The following is a 16,919-nucleotide window of genomic DNA, read 5'->3' as shown; positions in this document are numbered from 1 at the left end:
AGGCAAACTTCTGTAGCAATGGAGAGTCAGGACTCAGTGAGACACGAGGAGAGTTGGAGCTTTGATGTCAAACAATGATGTTTATTACAAGTATAACGGCCGGAGAATTAATATCACAAGTCACAGCAGCAAAAGATTCTGACTGCACGGGTGGGTTGTCATGTCAATTCTGCACAGCCTATCTCTCGATAGACCTTTTAACTAGTTTACAGAGAGTTAATGAGCATGTTGGGGGAGGCGTAAACATCTGGAGACACAGGAGATGTCTCTCACATCTGTGGAGCTTAGAAAGCCAGTGTTCTCAAAGTCGTAAACCCCCCCATCAGGCAATAAAACTGACACTTAAGTGCTGGAGCACATTCCTTAAAGGAGATAACAGAATATTGGTTGGTTATTAACGTCAACAGGCAATAAGGTTAAATATCTAGGAGTAAAGACAGAATTATTCCCTCACATTAATAAAGTAATTAAACAATAAAATGTCATATAACCTTATATTACCACAAAAGAGTCAATAAGTAATATTAACCCACTATTAAAGAACACTGCCTTATAGAGGGCCATACAACCACCACAGGTGACCGAAACAAGTCATACTATCATCAATGACTATAATAGCTTACTAGGGGGATACTACAACAGGTGCCACATCAAAGGCCCCATAGTCTTATCACCCCCTTATTGAGCAATATCCTTATGAGGGGCTATACAACAGCTAAACAAGTCATACTATCATCATTAACTATATCTGGTTTTATCATTGACAAATAATGACCTACTAAGACACTCTAACACAGGGGTGGGCAATTATTTTGCCCAGGGGGCCAAATGAGCAACTGAAAATATTTTGGAGGGCCGGGCCAAAATGCCGAACTCAATTATGCATAATATACATTTTATTTCTATATAGAAAGCAGTAAATGGCATTGTTTTGACCGCTGGTAAGAGTGTATGTTATTATTTGGCAATTAAAAGCTGAGGTTAGCTTTCAAAAATATCATTTATTCAAATAGAATTTCAAAAATGATAAACATTTTCAGTAACATTAATAACAAAAGGCATTTTAAGTTTCATATACTATTGAAACAAGGATTTTCTTAGCTTTCTAAAGACATCACATCTTCTTTGTAGCCAAAATAAACAAGACATATCACTGAACTGTGTAACTGTGTAACTGTGTAAAGAAAAGTGTCCCAGTTGTGTAGCCTTTTTACATGCCTATATTAAACATTTAATGTTTTCAGAACTGCGCAAAAAAAAAAAAAAAAGATCAAGTGTCCCATTTCACTTGTTATATTTCCACATTTTAGTGTTCTTCAGTTCTTTTTTTTCATTCAGTGTGAGAAATCCAGTCTCTGTTGAGCTTTAACAAGTCCATCAAAGTCAGGTTGAATGTCTGAGGTGGAGATGCGAAGCACAGCTGACAGATGTTCATCAGTGAGAGAGGATCTGTACCTGGATTTGGTAAACTTCATGACTGAGAATGTCTGTTCACATGTGTAGGTGGATCCAGCTTTCACATGGCTATGCATTTCATGAGCAAATAGGCCCTTGCCCTGCAGTTGTGTTCAGTGCATTCATCATTGCAGTCACATCAACAGCAAATGTTAAAGCTGCCATCCAGTCCTGACAGCTCTGGGATGGTTTTGCCTTTCATCTCACAAAACTCTTTTATCTCTGATTTCAGAACCCAAAACCTTTTCAGCACTTTGCCCAGGCTGAGCCATCTGACAGCTGTGTGGTACCTGACATCACCATGTTCGCTCTCTTGCTCCTCCAATAGTGAAACAAACTGCCTGTGATGTAATGCTCGCGCTCTGATGAAATGAACTGGTGTAGTAACAACATCAACCACATGGCTAAGTTTTAGCACTGACTTGCACAACGCTTGCTGATGAATAATACAATGTATAAACACCAATTTCTGCTCTGCGTTGAGTTCACTCACTTTATCTTGCATTCTTTTCAAAAGCCCAACATTTTTCCCTGTCAAATTTGGACATCGTTTACCTCGGTGAACAGATCACTCCCCGTTGTGGTTCCTTTCATTGGCCGCATTGCTGCCAGCTCCTCCGTAAGCTTGAAGTCGCGCGTTATCCCCCGGAGAAATATGAGCAGCTGGGCTGTGTCACGGACGTCACAGCTCTCATCCAAAGCCAAAGAAAAAAAGTCGAAGCTTCCCACTTCACTTTGCAGCTGAAACTCCAGATTTTCTGCGATGTCCTCCGCCCTTCTCGTCACGGTGCGGCGGGACAGCGGGATGTTTTCAAACGCTTCTTTTTTCTCTGGGCATAGCAGTGCTGCAGACTCGACCATGCACTCTTTCACAAACTCCCCCTCCGAGAATGGCTTACTGTTCTGGGAGATTTTGTGGGCTATCACAAAGCTGGTTCTGGTCGCTGCATCTCTGTCTGCATGCAGCTTTGTAAAACAGCCTTGTTGTTTTTCTAGCTTTGCTAGTAAATCAGTTGATGTCCGCGCTCGTTCGGCATCAGTCAAGTTTTTGTATTTCGCGGCATGTTTCGTCTCGTAATGCCGTTTCAAATTGTACTCTTTAAACACGGCGACATGCTCCCCACAAACCAAACACACAGGTTTACCCTTGACTTCAGTAAAGAAAAAATTAGTAGTCCATATTTGTTTGAAAGTTCTGCTTTCGGCATCCACTTTCCTCTTTTTGGCATGAGCCGACATTTTCGCATTTTTCAGGAGATGGGTCTGTCTGCAGACCGCAGCAAGGAGGCGTTTCCTATAGGGGCGTTTCCTATAGGGGCGTTTCCTAACTTTTTTTATCCAGCTGCTTTTATAAATCCTCGCAGAAGAAGTCATTGTTCTAGTGATGGGAATTCCGGCTCTTCTTGGTGAGCCGGATCATTTGGCTCACCAAGAAGAGCCGGCTCTTTCGGCTCCCAAAGGGCTCTTCAGTTTACCACATATTATACCTTTTAATTAAATCAAATGTAGCGCTGTTTTGACTAATGATTTATATGTGTACACATATATCACTTAAATTATTCAAGACATCCTTTGTACTAAAGTATTCAAAAGTAAAAATTACATGTTTAATATAAATTATTTGCTGTGGCCAATTGTTTTCATTGCATTTACAGACCCGTGTAACTCTCTGATACCACCCAATTAATGCATTGACTTGCTTGTAGAACCACGCTACACAAAACAGATGGCAACACCTATAAAAACTATTTTAAAAAAGGGGCTACTGTATCAACCTATATAAAGTATATAAATATAGTTTTTCTCCCTGCAGGAGAGGGGAGCGTGCTTTGAGATCAACTCAGCGGTCCAGACATATACATCATCGCTACGGCGACATATATTCAGTTGCCAGTTACTTTTGGCATTAGGGCAGGGATATCTTTCAAGGTTTGACATAATGAATTGTGCTACTTTTAAAGCAAGTGTAACAGGCCCCGCTATGCAGGGCGCGATGACAGATAGTATTTCCTGTAAAACAGGAGAAATTATGAGCAGAGAATTCCTTTTACTGCTCGTTTGGCGGGTCTTGCCAGAATTTATTAACAATTGGCACAAAACACAATTGTCCTGGCCCTTTACTGCTCTCAATATAAACACATGTTTATATCTTCAAAATATACTTGTAGTATTCAAAATAAACACATTTGTGTATAACCAAGTGTCATTAACATCATGACTCCAAATAAGAATGTACTGCTTCAAAACAGATATTGGTGCTGTATTCAAACACTGTTAATTACCTTTTCAGGCAAAGTATTAGCATTGGTCTAATATATGCTAGCATTAGCATCAAGCAACACGCATTTATAATAATTCAATTATGACTGACCATAGGACCCATAGACCATACAAAACACACCTCAAACACTTCTTAGCTATAAACAATTCACTTGCATCACTAGCAACCGCCATTACACACACAGCCACCACGAGGTGGTCTTCTACGCGAGTCTACTACATCTAAATAGCGACCACCATTACACATACACACACAGCCACCACGAGGTGGTCTTCTACACGGCATTAAACATAATAAACAACATCTAAACACCACTTCAAACTCAAGACATTGTGATTTATAACATTTGTGACAATCTGTACACATTACTGACCTGTAAAACAGGAGAAATTATGAGCAGAGAATTCCTTTTACTGCTCGTTTGGCGGGTCTTGCCAGAATGGCAAGCTAACGTCAGCTCCGTCATCACGTTACGGTAGACGCGTAAATAATAACAAACCCCTTTATGGCAGTGTTACTCTGCCATCTACTGCCCCCTGCTGTCCATTGTTAAACAGGTAATATAAAATGATATTAAATATAAACATAAAATTGTGATCACACACTGTGTGGGTCACACACTCCCCGACAAAGAAAAATGGCTCCCGACATTAACCATCAACCTCTTAACTTGTGCCCCTTCTCTTTGAACTTAAAACACTTATACACACTCTCATAAGGGCACTTCTTTAAATGTACAGGTGAATACTGTACAATATGGATGAGAGTGGGTGTAACAATCTTTCCTTCTCAATATGCATGTATGTATGGTAGAATTACAGTGTAAGGCAGTGTCTGGTGTGTAGTGTAAGGCAGGGTCTGGTCTGTAGTGTAAGGCAGTGTCTGGTGTGTAGTGTAAGGCAGTGTCTGGTGTGTAGTGTAATGTGGCATAGGAACAGGCTGCATTCCCCAGAATGGCATGGCTTGTACAGTATAGAGTCTTGCTGGGTCTGTAGACCCACATGGTCTGGAGGATGGCTGCCCAAGGGAGTCATATGTCAGCGTTTGAGGAGGTCTCCTGTCCCGTGTGGATTTCCTCACTGGCTCATCCTGAGGTGTCACAGGTCGGTCATAGCCATAGGGTACTTGTACATACTCATGCTCTTCCGGTGCTTCAGAATCCACAGGCAGGTCTTCCTCATCAGCCCGTTCTTCTGGTTGTTCTTGTCTGGTTTCTCTCTCAGGTGTAACAACTCCATGTTGTTCTGGTGTATGATATCTCGATGGCACTCTGTATCTATGTGGTTCAGGTACCCTTTTCTGACCATCTGTGTTTCGCTGAGATCCAGAGCTAGGTTCAACATTCTGTGAGTGAAGTCCAGCTTGTGGAGGTACTCTTAGCCAGTATCGTACTCTAGGTGCCTCATCATCAGAGTTTTCTGAGTCACTGCTTTGTGATGTCTCTCTCCGTCGTTGTTTCTCAACATGATGACTCTTGCTTTTCCCTCTAGGTGGTAGCGGATTTCCTGTTAGTTCAGGCAAGTTTACAGGTAGGTCATTGACAACGTGTAGGAGATTTCGATGGAGGGTACGGATCTTATCACCACCTGTCTCGGGGCACACTTTGTACACAGGAATTTCACCAACTTGTTCTTTGACGACATACACAGTTTGTTCCCAATAGGACCTCAATTTTCCAGGTCCACCTCTCTCACTCATGTTGCGGACTAGGACTCTATCACCAGGTTGGAGCACAACTCCCTTGATGTGACAGTCATAGTACTTCTTGTTTCTTGCACTGGAGTGTTGACTGTTTTCAGATGCAATCCGGTAAGCCTCTTTCATTCTCAGAGACCATTTCTTAGCATAGCCCTGTGTTGTTTCAGTCTTACCTTTGGCTGACAGGCCAAACATTAAATCTACTGGGAGACACGGGTGCCGTCCAAACATGAGGTAGTGGGGTGAGAAGCCTGTTGCCTCATGCCTGGTGCAGTTGTATGCATGTACAACCAGGGATAAGTGGTCTTTCCAGTTGCTCTTTTCTTTTTCTCCCAGGGTCCTCAACATTTGAAGCAATGTTCTATTGAACCTCTCAGCTGGGTTTCCTTGGGGGTGGTATGGGGTTGTCCTTGAATGAGCAACTCCAGCCAGATGCCTCAGGGTCTTGAACAGGTCATTTTCGAACTCTCTGCCTTGGTCGTGGTGGAGCCTGGCCGGGTAGCCGAATCTTGGAATAAAGTCATTATAGATTTTTTCAGCAGCTGTTCTGCCAGATTTATTTTTTGTTGCGTAGACTTGAGCAAATCTGGTAAAATGGTCAATAACTACTAAAATGTACTCGTAGCCCCCTTTGCTAGTTTCCAGGTGCATATAGTCTATAGACACAAGCTCAAGTGGTGCAGATGAAGTGATGCTGCCCATTGGTGCTCTGACGTGTGTCACAGGTTTCTTTTGTTTGATACAGGGACACTTTCTGGTTACATAGGTTTCAATGTCCTTTTTCATGAAAGGCCAGTAGAAACGGTCTCGAGCCAGGTGGATGACCCTCTCAGCCCCAACATGTCCCATGTCGTCATGGAGATGCTTTAGTACCAGGGGGTGGTATCGTGATGGTAAGACGAGCTGCTGCCGCTGACTGGCCGTCCGGTACAACAGTTGATTTTCCATGTGCAGTTTTCCCCACTCGTGCATGAGCTTTCTGAGTGTACCACTGGCTCTCTTCTTGTCCTCATTGGTCAATACTGCCTTGGCCTCTTTAAGTTTGATAAGCTCACCGATTGCATGGTCCTCCCTTTGAGCATTGACTAGCTCACTGTGGTCAATGGTAAGGGGTGACACATTCACAGGTGACTCTGAGCATGAAGCCAGGTCCAATGCAGCAACATAAGCAACATCCTGCCTCTTTGCAGACTCACAACCATCCCATGTGGTTTGAATGGTTTCTCTTGTGAGTTCCTCAGTACACTCTCTAACGTAGATGTCAATGTCAAGAGGGAGACGAGAGAGCGTGTCTGCGTCTATGTTCACTCTTCCTGGCCTGTATTTGACATCAAACCTAAAGTCTGCTAGCTCACCTACCCATCGGTGGCCCACAGCATTCAGCTTGGCAGTACTCATCATGTATGTGAGGGGATTATTGTCTGTGTATACTGTGAAATGGGGTGCATAGAACAGGTAATCCCTAAATTTCACACATATCGCCCACTTAAGAGCAAGAAACTCCAGTTTCCCTGAGTGCATGTTGTAATTCTTCTCAGCGGGAGACAGAGTTCTTGAACCATAGGCAATGACTCTCAATTTTCCATCCTGTCGTTGATACAACACAGCGCCGAGTCCCTGCTGAGAGGCGTCAGTGTGGAGCACAAATGGCAGTTCGAAATCCGGATAGGCCAACACAGGTGGGTGTGAAAGCGTGTCAATCAGCTGTTCAAGAATCCTTTGGTGATCATCAGTCCACAGGACAGGTGTCCTTGATGGCATCTGAGCTCCTTTTCCCACCTTATGTTTCCCCTGTGTTACGGTAGAGTTTCCTTTAATTTTTAACAGATCATAAACTGGTTTTGCAATGCTTGAGAAGTTTTGAATATAGGCTCTATAGTAGCTTAGGAAACCCAGTAACTTCCGCACTTCTCCAACTGTGCTTGGCCTCTTCTCTTTCAGAGACATAATGGCATCAATGTCTTTTGGGTCAATCCTGACACCGTCTGCAGAGACCAGCCTCCCAACATACCTGACCTCTTTCTGGAACAGCTCACACTTTGTTGGTCGAAGCTTGACACCATGGGACTGCAAGGCTCTCAGGACTTGACGTACTCCCTCAACATGGCTAGTGAAGGAGTCGGAGTAGCAGAGGATGTCATCGAGGTAAGGGATACAGCAGTTGTCACGCAGAGAGTCCAACATTTCCTCCATGCTGCGCTGAAAAGCAGCAGGGGCGTTGGAGAGTCCAAAAGGTATCCTCACCCACTCATACAGCCCCCAAGGGGTGATGAAAGCCGTCATGTGTCTGGATCCTTCAGCAATGTAGCCTTGGTGGTAGGCCTTGCCTTGGTCTAAAATGCTGAACCAGCTTTGGCCTTTTAGGGTGTCGATGAGTTCCTGAATACGAGGCAATGGGTGACGGTCTGGTACCGTTTTCTGGTTTAACATTCTATAATCGATGCATAACCTTAGGGACCCATCCTTTTTCCTGACGCAGACAACAGGTGCTGAGTATGGAGATTTGGACTTAACTATCCACCCTTTTACAAGCAGGTCTTGGATGTACTCTTTAACCTCTTTATAAAGGGGCTTGGGTACTGCACTGTATGTGCGCTGAATTGGGATGTTGTCCTTTAAGTTGATGGACATTTGCAGGTTGGGAATGCAACCTATGTCCCCATCATCTTTAGCAAAGGCTGCCGATTCCTCGTGTAACATCTGTTCCACCTTCATCTGTTGCTCATCACTCAGGTGGCTGACATCCACAGGTGGGTGCCACAGTGCAGAAGTGGGTTTGTCACTGTTAGAGTGTGGTGATGTGGAAGAACTGGCTATATTTGCCTGGGCTTGATTGTCCTTGCTGCTTTGGTTATCTGTCTCTATCACTCTGTCAATGGTTTCGATGTTGCCTAGAACAGTACCGCTGGGCAGAGTCACAGCACTTCTGGAATGGTTTGACACAGGCACCTTTACGAAAGGTCTCTCTGTCTGTTGGATCGCCATTAGTCCTTCTCCAACACTCAGCTGTGCCAGGGGTGTAGCTTCTAGATTGGGTTCGAAAAGCACAAGTGAGTCAGATTCACTAATATCTACTGGTACCCTGCACTTAATATAAGCTACCTGGCCAGGATAAATAGTGACTTCTTTCCTGCCTATCTTTACTGCAGCATTCTGTTGTTTCTGTTTTTGCTCAGTCTTTATGAAACTCACCATAGCTTCTGCCATTGCACTGTCCATCTCCAAAGCACCCGTAAGCAAGTTGACAAGGATAGATATCACTTTGGGTCTACTTTCATGACTCCTAAAGAGTTCCTGGATGACATTAAAACCAACTATCGGTCTGTCTATTTTTATTCGACTCACTAGGAAAGGCACTCGAATAGATAAGTCTGGATCATCGTTTCCCTGCAGGTTTACTACCACTTCAATCCATCCTTCATAAGGTACTGCATCTCCTGTGACAGCCGTCACGTAGAGATCTATCTTGTCCAGGTAAGTATCTGTCTTTCCAAGCATTGTCTATTATGCTCACATTGGCCCCAGAGTCTAAAAGAGCGGTTATGGCATAACCGTTCATGCTACATCTCAATAGCGACTTTCGACCAATTAGCGGAGCTATCTTTTTGATTGGGTGTTGTTCGTTATTGTTCTGCGTGTTGATAGGTGTATGACCAGTGCTTTGTCTTGCTGCTGCAACCTCCTGGGGGTGGGACTTTTCCTTTGGGTCGGTCAGTGGTCGTCCCGTTGCCCTGACCGGTGCCCGTTTCCCGCCTGCTTCTGTCTTTTCAAGCAGCCTATAGCACGATGACCCTCCTCCCCACAGAAAAAGCAGTGGCTACAATTTGGTTGAGCCTGAGCTATGCATTGTGGGCACCCATACGGTCTCCTGGTCTTCTTCTCTGGTCTGGTTTTGTCAGAGCAACACTGGCGAGTGGTTTGATGTAGCCCCTCAGGCACCTGGGTTGTTGTTGATAGCTGTTTCAGTGTTTCCATTGCCTGTGTTAAAGCCTCAACCTGTGCACTCAATCTCTGGATGACATTATCCTTACTTTTAGTCTCTCCCACACTGCTGAGTATCTCTTCAGGTTCAGCGAGTATGCTGTGTGCTTGAGTTAACTTGCGGTTGGAACTGCGTCCCAGTCTGCGCTTTCTTTCACTTTCTTCCATCGTAGTCTTGATAACCTGCCTTAACAGAGCTTCATCAGACACAGTGGGGTCAGCAAGCAGAGGTTTCAGCTCCCGTCTGACATCCTCATGTCTCTCTCCCATGCCTTGATAGACTGCATTCAAAAACACACCCTGCAGTGTAGACGCATCATACTTAATAAGTGCATTTTCCTAGCTGGAGGTGAACATTATTTTTTGTTTCAGTCCTATCATGCGGTATAGGAATTGCTGTGGAGCTTCATTTTCATGCTGTCTAACACACATCAATTCCTGGAAGAGCTCTGTGCTGCTCTTCTCGCCAAGGTGGGACTGCAGGAAACTCTTCAGCTCGGTGACTGTAAGATCTTCCTTGTTTGTCAGCATGTCTTTAAAGTTTCCACCTTTTATTATGCGTGACACCCCTCTAATGATCTCGTCATCAGTGTGTTGCTCTCTGCAGCCTTCCTCAATCTGTTTACATAAGCTGTTAAAGCTAATGTCTGATGAAGTGTCAGTTATCTGCCCTCCATGAATCTTAAACTCCCTTCTGTGCAGAAATGAAAGATCTTTAAGGGAAATCATGCTCTCTCGGGTGGGATTAGAGAGTCCTTCTGTAGATGTATGTGGTGAGTTAGGTGTATGCTGCTTACTGGGTTGGCTAGAGTGAGGTTGCGGTGTGTCTGAACTAGGTGTGGTGACACTGCGTTGAAGTTTGTTTTGCACCTCCTCTAAGCCCCTTAACAGTTTCTGTATGTCTGCGTCATGAAGGCCAGTCTCAGTTGGATTGTCTAATGGCTCAAGTTGTTGGTTAGCGTTAACAGTAGCAGATAACATCAGAGGTGATTTAACAGAAGTATCAATTTCACCCTCTTTGGAACACACGGTACCACTGCTACGGTTTGCAATAATCAAATTAACAGTATCTTGTAGACACAACAACATTGACATTCCCTCATCTTCTAGGTTTAGTAGAGTCATACTGTTCATATTCGCAGCAATATACTCAACACAGCCCTCGTCGTCGTCCCTGTTTAGCTCTGATGAGTCAAGTTCTTCCACTGGATCGAGGTGTGTGGCAACTTCATACGCTTCATCTGCTGTTAGCTGATGAAGTCTTTTCTTGATGGACCAGCTTAGTCTCTTCCTCTCGTTGTCCGCCATCCTGTGTGTAGTGGGCAACTGTGGCAAACAGTTCTGCACTCCTAGGCGTAGATCCCCTTCAACCTGGTCTCTCTACCTCTTGAGTCGCTAACTGGAAGCACCTTCACTCCGGCAACACGTCGTCAGTCCGGTCCTTTAGGTCCAATATCACTGGATCAGCATGTGGTCGTCTCAAACGATGCTGATCCCGGACGAGCCCCCAAGAATCTGTAACAGGCCCCGCTATGCAGGGCGCGATGACAGATAGTATTTCCTGTAAAACAGGAGAAATTATGAGCAGAGAATTCCTTTTACTGCTCGTTTGGCGGGTCTTGCCAGAATTTATTAACAATTGGCACAAAACACAATTGTCCTGGCCCTTTACTGCTCTCAATATAAACACATGTTTATATCTTCAAAATATACTTGTAGTATTCAAAATAAACACATTTGTGTATAACCAAGTGTCATTAACATCATGACTCCAAATAAGAATGTACTGCTTCAAAACAGATATTGGTGCTGTATTCAAACACTGTTAATTACCTTTTCAGGCAAAGTATTAGCATTGGTCTAATATATGCTAGCATTAGCATCAAGCAACACGCATTTATAATAATTCAATTATGACTGACCATAGGACCCATAGACCATACAAAACACACCTCAAACACTTCTTAGCTATAAACAATTCACTTGCATCACTAGCAACCGCCATTACACACACAGCCACCACGAGGTGGTCTTCTACGCGAGTCTACTACATCTAAATAGCGACCACCATTACACATACACACACAGCCACCACGAGGTGGTCTTCTACACGGCATTAAACATAATAAACAACATCTAAACACCACTTCAAACTCAAGACATTGTGATTTATAACATTTGTGACAATCTGTACACATTACTGACCTGTAAAACAGGAGAAATTATGAGCAGAGAATTCCTTTTACTGCTCGTTTGGCGGGTCTTGCCAGAATGGCAAGCTAACGTCAGCTCCGTCATCACGTTACGGTAGACGCGTAAATAATAACAAACCCCTTTATGGCAGTGTTACTCTGCCATCTACTGCCCCCTGCTGTCCATTGTTAAACAGGTAATATAAAATGATATTAAATATAAACATAAAATTGTGATCACACACTGTGTGGGTCACACAAGCAACGATGTTTTCAAATCTGTAATCAAAAAGCTCCTCAAAAACACTATAGAAGCAGTTCCTGCCGTTGTTACGTTAGTTCAAACAGTAACAACGGACTACTTTTCTTAGCGGATGCATGTCAATTTAAATCAATACAAAAAACTATTTTTTAAATCAATAAAATCTTTTTCTAAATCCATAAAAGCATTTCAATTATTATTGGGAGTCATGTCGTTACTTTGTTGAGAATGTGGCCATGTGTAATAAGTGGGATAATGTCCACATTGCACATTGCATAATGTGCCTTCATGCCGATCTAGATCCCTCCGCAAAAACAAAACAAAAAACGTCTCGTTCGAGCCAGCTCCCGTCGTTCACTATAGGAAACGCCTCCTTGCTGCGGTCTGCAGACAGACTCTATTGCAGCAAGGAGGCGTTTCCTATAGGGGCGTTTCCTATAGGGGCGTTTCCTAACTTTTTTTAATCCAGCTGCTTTTATAAATCCTCGCAGAAGAAGTCATTGTTCTAGTGATGGGAATTCTGGCTCTTCTTGCTGAGCCGGATCATTTGGCTCACCAAGAAGAGCCGGCTCTTTCGGCTCCCAAAGGGCTCTTCAGTTTACCACATATTATACCTTTTAATTAAATCAAATGTAGCGCTGTTTTGACTAATGATTTATATGTGTACACATATATCACTTAAATTATTCAAGACATCCTTTGTACTAAAGTATTCAAAAGTAAAAATTACATGTTTAATATAAATTATTTGCTGTGGCCAATTGTTTTCATTGCATTTACAGACCCGTGTAACTCTCTGATACCACCCAATTAATGCATTGACTTGCTTGTAGAACCACGCTACACAAAACAGATGGCAACACCTATAAAAACTATTTTAAAAAAGGGGCTACTGTATCAACCTATATAAAGTATATAAATATAGTTTTTCTCCCTGCAGGAGAGGGGAGCGTGCTTTGAGATCAACTGCTAGGCTGCAGCGGGGAGAAGAGGGGGACAAAAAGTAGGAAGAGAAGTAATCAGAAACCCTCCTTTTTACGCAGCAGTCCAGACATAGGGCATTAGGGCAGGGATATCTTTCAAGGTTTGACATAATGAATTGTGCTACTTTTAAAGCAAGCAACGATTTTTTCAAATCTGTAATCAAAAAGCTCCTCAAAAACACTATAGAAGCAGTTCCTGCCGTTGTTACGTTAGTTCAAACAGTAACAACGGACTACTTTTCTTAGCGGATGCATGTCAATTTAAATCAATACAGAAAACTATTTTTTAAATCAATAAAATCTTTTTCTAAATCCATAAAAGCATTTCAATTATTATTGGGAGTCATGTCGTTACTTTGTTGAGAATGTGGCCATGTGTAATAAGCGGGATAATGTCCACATTGCACATTGCATAATGTGCCTTCATGCCGATCTAGATCCCTCCGCAAAAACAAAACAAAAAACGTCTCGTTCGCGGGCGAGAGCCGGCTCCCGTCGTTCACTATAGGAAACGCCCCTATAGGAAACGCCCCTATAGGAAACGCCTCCTTGCTGCGGTCTGCAGACAGACTCTATTGTTTTTCAGGGGTGACAAGGAAGGTAGACACGCATTTCACGTGCACGATTGCGTGCACTGTGAGAATAAATGGGCTTCAAAATAAAAGCAATGCGGTTTTAGTCCACCCATAAGATAATTAGAAAATATGTTTTATTTTCTAATTATCATGTAATCTTTCGCGGGCCGGTCAGAATCATCCCGCGGGCCGTATTTGGCCCGCGGGCCGTACAATGCCCAGGTCTGCTCTAACAGGTTTCACATCAAAGGGGTAATAAAGTCTTATCACCCCCCTATTGTGCAACATCCTTTATGAGGGGAAATAAAACAATAAAACATACAAGTCATAAAAGGGTTAAAGGTCAGATATGTAAAGTCTTATCACCCCCCCTATTGTGCAACATCCTTTTTATGAGGATTAAAACTGGGCTGGTTTGCTTTCACTAACTGTACGGAGGCTCAGTCACTGGTACATTTTTATATACAAAGCCATGTTAGGGAAACTTCCATCTTATATCTGCTCCCTGATCTCACGGAAAATTGTAAGTGGCTACTGCCTGAGATCGAATGCTGTGGTTTTATTAAATGTGCCAACTGCTAGGACTGTCTTTGGGAAGACAGCTTTTAGATGCGCAGCTCCTCTGTCTTGGAATAGTCTGCAAATTAAATGGAAACTGAACAATCTGGTGCCACTAAATGTTTTTAAAGCTCGGTTGGATGCTACTCAATCGGAAGCTATTGGTACCTGTTTATGTGGATAATTATGTAAATGATGCTGTATGATGTCCTTTTGTTGTTCTATTTATGTTTTTATGTTTCATGTGGAACTACTTGAGCAGGTCTCCCTTGAAAAAGAGATCAATGATCTCAATGGGATTTATCTGTATAAATAAAGGTTTGAAATTAAATTAAATGAAAGCCTTTTATTGTCATTATACACATACACATGTTAATACTACTGACCTGTATTTATTTGTGTCGTAGGCATGCAGAGTGGCTCTTTGAAACTGTTTACCAATGTAGACCAGAAACCCATGCTGCTGAAGCGCCAGGCGTTTGCCATGTGCAGTGGAGAGCTGGACCAGTATCATCTGTATCTGCCTCTCATTCAAGGTGTGTTACTGGACATTTATGTAGATTTCTATGTAATTATGTTAAATCAATAGATTGATCGGCAGTGGACGTTTTCTTTAACCTTTATAATACTTCCCTCCCTTTCTTTTCAGAGCGTCTCACTGAGGCTTTGCGTATGAACCCTAGCCCTAACGTTACCACCCAGATGTTCCTGATGTTTCGTGTTCTCCTATTGCGGATTTCGTCCCAGCACCTCACATCTCTTTGGCCAATCATGGTCACAGAACTGGTACGACCCCACCTTCTAAGAGCCTGGCTTTTAACACCAATACTGTAAATATGTTTTTTTTTAATCATCTTTAATGGAATCCTATTTTTCAACTTTTTCATTCAGATTCGCGTATTTGCACGTCTGGAGAAAGCTCTGCAGTTAGAGAAAGACATCTCAAAGTGAGTTGAATATTTTATTCACATTTGAATTATGCTCTTGTTTACTCTCATATTCACAATACTTTTCTTGTGTACCACCCAGGCAGACTAAAGTAGTGCGGGGAGCCGTTGACAAGAATGGACCTTTCAATTTCTCCCAGGCAGAGTTGGATATGTACTTGTCATCCTGCAAGTTTCTGGACACCTCCTTGGCTTTTCCTCCAGAGAGGATGCCTCTCTTTCAGATGTAAGAGCCCAATTCAGAACAAAAAGACTTTGAAGAAGCTATGTGGACTTCATACACATGATTTGTTTTTACTGCGTCTTACCTTTTCTGTGTAACTATCTGTTCCCTGGACAGGTATCGTTGGGCATTTGTCCCTGAAGTGGATGTGAACCGCTACGGCGGCCCAGAGACGGCGCTGATAGAAGGAGAACTGGAATGCACTCCGAGTCCTCATGTTGTCAGAGTACTGGAAGGGATACAGCAGCGATATGGGGTAAGCAAACTTATATGGCTTAAAAAGCACAAAGGTGTTTGCAACATTGTCTCTGTAATAACAGATGTGTGTTAATAAAGCTGTTTTTGTTGAACCTGCAATTAAACATTCCACTGTTTAGCCATGTGCATGTGGTCAAGTGGTCATACTGTTGTTGTACAGTCATGTGACCTTGAGGTGGCACAATGCAACAGATGAATATCTCATTGTCAATTATAAACTTCACCTGAAAAAGAACATACAAAGTCCAAAACTCCCATTAATTCAGGTTTTATGACATGACCACATCTCATTCTTGTTATTTCAGACACTGAATGGGCTGAGTGAGGAATCGTCCACAGAGCATTTGGAGTTCCCTCTGCTGACTCAGCGCTCCCTGTCCTCCATCACCCAGCTGGTGCCTTTCTTCCGCACCCTTTGCTGCTCCTTCCAGGGCTCGTCCCCCTGCAGCCCCTCTATGCCGCACTTCCCAGCAGCAGACTACCCACCATCTAATGCAGACACGGTCCTAAAGAGGCTGGAGTACATCATTGAAGAAGAGTTCCTGGACTCCGTGGAGAGTTAGAGCTGAAGCATGAAGCTTTCATAGACTAAGTCCTTTTTCTTAAGCTCTTTAACCTGCAGCCATAAGAGGGACATTACTAAAATAGGCACAGTCGGTGATAACGTTGTAGTGTGAACTACAAAAAAAGGAAATATTTTGGAATTCTGCTTTTTAAATGTCGTATCTTTCTATCTCTCTCCACATACATAGGTGTACCTCTGAGGTGCTCTCACATTGTAATGCTTCTGTCTTTCTCAAGGACCAGTATCATCCTAATTGCAAATATTCACACATTAATATTGTGTCAGTGTCTACTATATATGGTTTTAGATATATAATGTAAAAATAGTCTTAATGTAAACCAACTTCAAAAAAGGACATATTGTTATTATAATGCATGCACATAATAATAACTATAGTTCTAGTCAATGTTTTTTGTTTGATGCCAAAAAGCAGATTCCCTGTGAAAACCTCATTAAGCATTGTTAATGTGAATGTTTCCTTTACTAAATGTCTATCTGACTCTGAGAATGTAATGTACTGTATATAACTGTATGGCTGCTGTTTTAGATGTACTTTCTCTCTAATCTTCATTGGATATGTCACTATTAGACCTTACAAACCTTTAGCGAAGATTCATGTTGAGAGTTATGAGTAAGTTACTGAATGTGATTTGTGTACACCATGAAAACCTTTTGAATTATGATTGGGTGTACCATGCTAAAATACATGCTTGCCATGTTTGGAGTTCAAGGGAAATCAGCATTTCTTTGTAGTTGTTGGATGGATAGTTATACAACTGCCTGTTGTGTTTTTTTCCCGCAATGATGAATGCTAATGTAATTTATTTTGGATGTTTAAAGGACCATGTCAAGTTCTGAATTAACAGAAAGAAGACTCAATACATTAAATATTAAGTTTAAACACTGTGTTTTCACTTTACAAGGAAAGTTGCTTTTTTGTG

At 42.6% G+C, this 16,919-nt stretch overlaps 1 protein-coding gene across 2 annotated transcripts in view; it reads left to right on the top strand.

Annotated features, from left to right (window-relative positions):
* The window catches only part of dop1b (DOP1 leucine zipper like protein B), a 53,296-nt gene extending 36,417 nt beyond the window's left edge, over positions 1-16,879 (top strand). For both annotated transcript variants that reach the window (XM_034109735.1, XM_034109733.1), the window contains 6 exons: positions 14,393-14,521; positions 14,635-14,771; positions 14,877-14,932; positions 15,015-15,158; positions 15,273-15,411; positions 15,719-16,879. In XM_034109735.1, the coding sequence (XP_033965626.1) occupies positions 14,393-14,521; positions 14,635-14,771; positions 14,877-14,932; positions 15,015-15,158; positions 15,273-15,411; positions 15,719-15,976 (863 nt within the window). In that variant the 3' untranslated portion in view covers positions 15,977-16,879. The remainder of the gene's footprint in view (positions 1-14,392; positions 14,522-14,634; positions 14,772-14,876; positions 14,933-15,014; positions 15,159-15,272; positions 15,412-15,718) is intronic.
* The last annotated feature ends 40 nt before the right edge of the window (positions 16,880-16,919 follow it).

Source organism: Pseudochaenichthys georgianus, chromosome 21 (genome assembly GCF_902827115.2).
Source record: "Pseudochaenichthys georgianus chromosome 21, fPseGeo1.2, whole genome shotgun sequence".
In the NCBI taxonomy this organism is placed as follows: Eukaryota; Metazoa; Chordata; class Actinopteri; order Perciformes; family Channichthyidae; genus Pseudochaenichthys; species Pseudochaenichthys georgianus.
Note: the sequence above shows the minus strand (reverse complement) of the source record. Positions and strands in the feature narration are given on the sequence as shown.